Source organism: Euphorbia lathyris, chromosome 3, assembly GCF_963576675.1.
Source record: "Euphorbia lathyris chromosome 3, ddEupLath1.1, whole genome shotgun sequence".
Lineage (NCBI taxonomy): Eukaryota > Viridiplantae > Streptophyta > Magnoliopsida > Malpighiales > Euphorbiaceae > Euphorbia > Euphorbia lathyris.
The window spans coordinates 8,502,177-8,505,592 of NC_088912.1; the positions used below are offsets into that span (position 1 = coordinate 8,502,177).

General features: G+C 30.3%; 1 protein-coding gene across 1 annotated transcript; it reads right to left on the bottom strand.

The window, feature by feature from the left end:
* Positions 1–2,380: 2,380 nt before the first annotated feature.
* On the bottom strand, positions 2,381–2,902 carry LOC136222517 (abscisic acid receptor PYL11-like). Its single transcript, XM_066010289.1, has one exon. It carries the CDS (start codon positions 2,900–2,902, stop codon positions 2,381–2,383), a length of 522 nt encoding a protein of 173 aa, XP_065866361.1.
* Between the last annotated feature and the right edge of the window lie 514 nt (positions 2,903–3,416).

The following is a 3,416-nucleotide window of genomic DNA, read 5'->3' on the forward strand; positions in this document are numbered from 1 at the left end:
AAAATACAAAAACTTATTAAACCTAAAATTCAGGTACATCCATCACACGTTTTTACGTCTATGTGGAGAATGGCGATACACTCACATGCTCAAAATTATGCCCTCGTGTTCCCTTAAAAATTGAAGGAGTCGAATTTACGATTGATTTGCACGCGCTACCAATCAAAGGGCCAGATATCGTTTTTGGTATCCAATGGCTTCAAGAATTAAGAGAGGTAACACACGACTATAGCCGTGTGTTAATTGAGACCATTTCCATATTGCTTTCCCTACTTACCACTTTAAGGACAAGGTGTTTTTTGATGCGACGACGAATGATACGGACGAAACTGCGATTAACAATGGAATTACCAATATGGACACATCAATACTAGGGGTGAGCAAAACTGAACTAAAAACCAAAAACCATAAAAACCGAACCAAACCGGACCAAATTGCAATTCGGCTTGGTTCTATTCTCATTTTTATACAATTTCAGTTTTTGGTTTGGTTCGATTTGGTTCAAGTATAAACCGAAAAACCGAATTAGAGTATTATTTGGTTATTATTTTGGTTTATTTGGGACTAATTTATAATAGATTATTTTGGATTTGGAATGAGAATGTTACAGTGAGAGTTTAATTACTTTAAATAAATTAATTTAGAATTATTGTTTGAGATTTTATATAATTTATTTAAAAAAAAAGTTACAGGAACATTATATATAAAAAAAAAAAGTTCCAGCAACATATATGTTTTAGTTTTGATATAATTTATAAATGTTTTTGATAGAAAAAAAGTTACAGGATTATTATTGTTTTAGATTTTGAATAATTTATTAAACCAATATAAATAGATAGAAATATATAAACATGAAAAAAATTTCAGGATATTATTTAATTATTTTTAATTTGGTTTGGAATAGAACCAAACCGAAATAGTTTGGTTCGGTTTGAATCGAATTGAATTTCAATTTGGTTTGGTTTGGTTTACAAAAATTGCTCTTATTTAGTTCGATTTTAGAACCAAACCGGACCATGCTCACCCCTAATACGACGATCCAAGAGGAGTGTGAAACAATCTCGCTGTCTGGAGCCTGATTACATTAAATAGGAGATACTAGTTATGGTTAATGATTTTTCCTTATCTGTTTAGGATTAATTATGTTTCCTTATCTGTTTAGGATTAGACTTTTATTATTTGTTTAGGATTAGATTTTCAATTCCTTTACCTCGTTAGATTACAATTATCCTTGCCTATTTACACCATTGCTTTGTTAAACTTTAGGCATCAAATTATCAATCTAATTTGCTATTCTCTAAAAGTTGAGAAAAGTTGGTGTTTCGTTTTCTTCCACCCAAAAGGATTCATCTTGATACTCCCTAAGGCGTATCAGTATCCCCATAATTAAAATAAAAAATAAAAAGGGGATATATATCCCTGTCCCAAGAGTATTCAATATGCATATGTAAACCTCTTATAGAAGTACCGGTGCTTCATAGATCATTAACTTATGTAAAACAAAATCATTTCCAATTAAGAAATTTACTATTCCCTTCGTTTCCTTATGCAGGTCATTCCAACAATTTAATTTTTTTTCCCTAAATATAAGTCATTCTAGGATTACAAGAGCTTTTAGTTTAGTTTTTTGGTCCAAATGTTAAATTTTTTAGTACTGATATATATGTTTTTTAATATGCTTATTCTCCAATAGTGACACAAGAGAATTTTTTTTCCATTAATCAATATATTTATGTGAAATACTCTAGAATAATTTATATAAAAGAATGGAATGAGTAAAAAAAAAAAAAAAAAAAAACATCCCATCTAAATTTATCAACTAAAAATGGATGTAACACAAAATCATTTCCAATTAAGAAACTTACTAAAATACAAGAAAATACAAGAACAACATCCCTTCTAAATCTATTCTAAGTCTATTAACTAAAAAAACTCTCAACAAGCCTCAAAATTTGACTTATAGAAGAAGAAAATACCAGAAAAACATCCCTTCTAAATCTATTAACTAAAAAAACTGTCAACAACCCTCAAAATTTGACTTATAGAAGAAAAAGAAAAGAAAAGGAAAACATTAAAACAATAATAGAAGTTTTAGGCAGGTTTGTTTTACCTACGGTTTGCTGTTGTTGTTTACTATTTGCTGTTGCTGTTTGCTGTTGGAAAAATCTGTTTTTCTGTAAGAGACAAACAGGAGGTCACTAACCAAACGTTGCTTTTCAGATGTAAAAGGCAAACAGGAGGTAACTAACCAAACACCTAAAACTCTCCCTTTGAAGTGAAAAGACAAACAGAAACATGAAAAGGAACAACCAAACACCTCTTTAATTTTGAAATGATTCGACGTCGACGTCGGTTACTATATGGGAAACATTAAAGTGAACTAAAATTGTAACGTATGAGAAGCTAAAGTAGTAATGAGTTTAGCTAAAGACCTAAGATTAAAACCAATAATTGTATCAACAAAATAGCAAGTATCTTCCTCACAACTCCAAGAAGGTATATCAACAACGTAAGACTCAATCAAAACAGTCTTGCTAATTCCATGTTCATCTTTTTCACTTTCATGTAAAGTTATTGTTGACTTATAATTTTCAAGCATATCATCTCCTCCAATTCTACTAACTATCATTAAACAAGAATCATCATCAAGATCATCCAGTTTCTCTGTGATTGTTTTCCCAGCCAACCCAGAAACTAGCTCAAGTTCACGTACACTTCCAACTCCGGTACCGTCGCCGGCGAGGATTGTGCAGGTCTTGATGAAACCTTTGTAGGATCTTGGGTTATCAAATTGCTTGATGATTGACCAAACAAGAGGGAGAGCAGCAGCATCAAATGTTTGAACTTTGCTTGAACCACACTGGTTTCTTGAGAGGTTTGGGCTATGGTATTTCTTCATCATTGATGCTTCTGTTTTTACAAACATTTTTAGAATTTCTTTCTCGTTGAGTTCATTTTAAGACTAACTTAGATTATATACTTGCATTTTTAGGTTTTAACTCGGTTGGTTTTGTATTATTATTTGGGTAAATAATACCTTTAATATTGTAATTGCCGAAATCTCTCAACGTCTTAAAATAATTGGTAAAGGTCTCAAAATAAAAAAAATTCGAAAAGTTAATGATATTTTAAGGAATTTTAATTTTTGAAAATTTTAGTTTTGAGATTATTTAAGTATTGTTTGGTTAGGAGATAGTGAATTTAGGTTTTAACTCTTCAATTCGTCTGAATTTTACCTATTTTAATATTGTAGCTGCTAAAACCTCTCAACGTCTCAAAATAAAAAATTCGAAAAGTTAATAATATTTTAAGGAACTTTAATTTTTTAAATTTTTCGTTTTGAGATCATTTAAGTGTTGTTTGGTTAGGAGACAGTGAATTTAGGTTTTAACTCTTCAATTCGACTAAATTTTACA

What these genes read in the sequence shown, in the direction of transcription:
- LOC136222517 (XM_066010289.1), bottom strand. Translation starts at nt 2,902, where the DNA reads ATGATGAAGAAATACCATAGCCCAAACCTCTCAAGAAACCAGTGTGGT.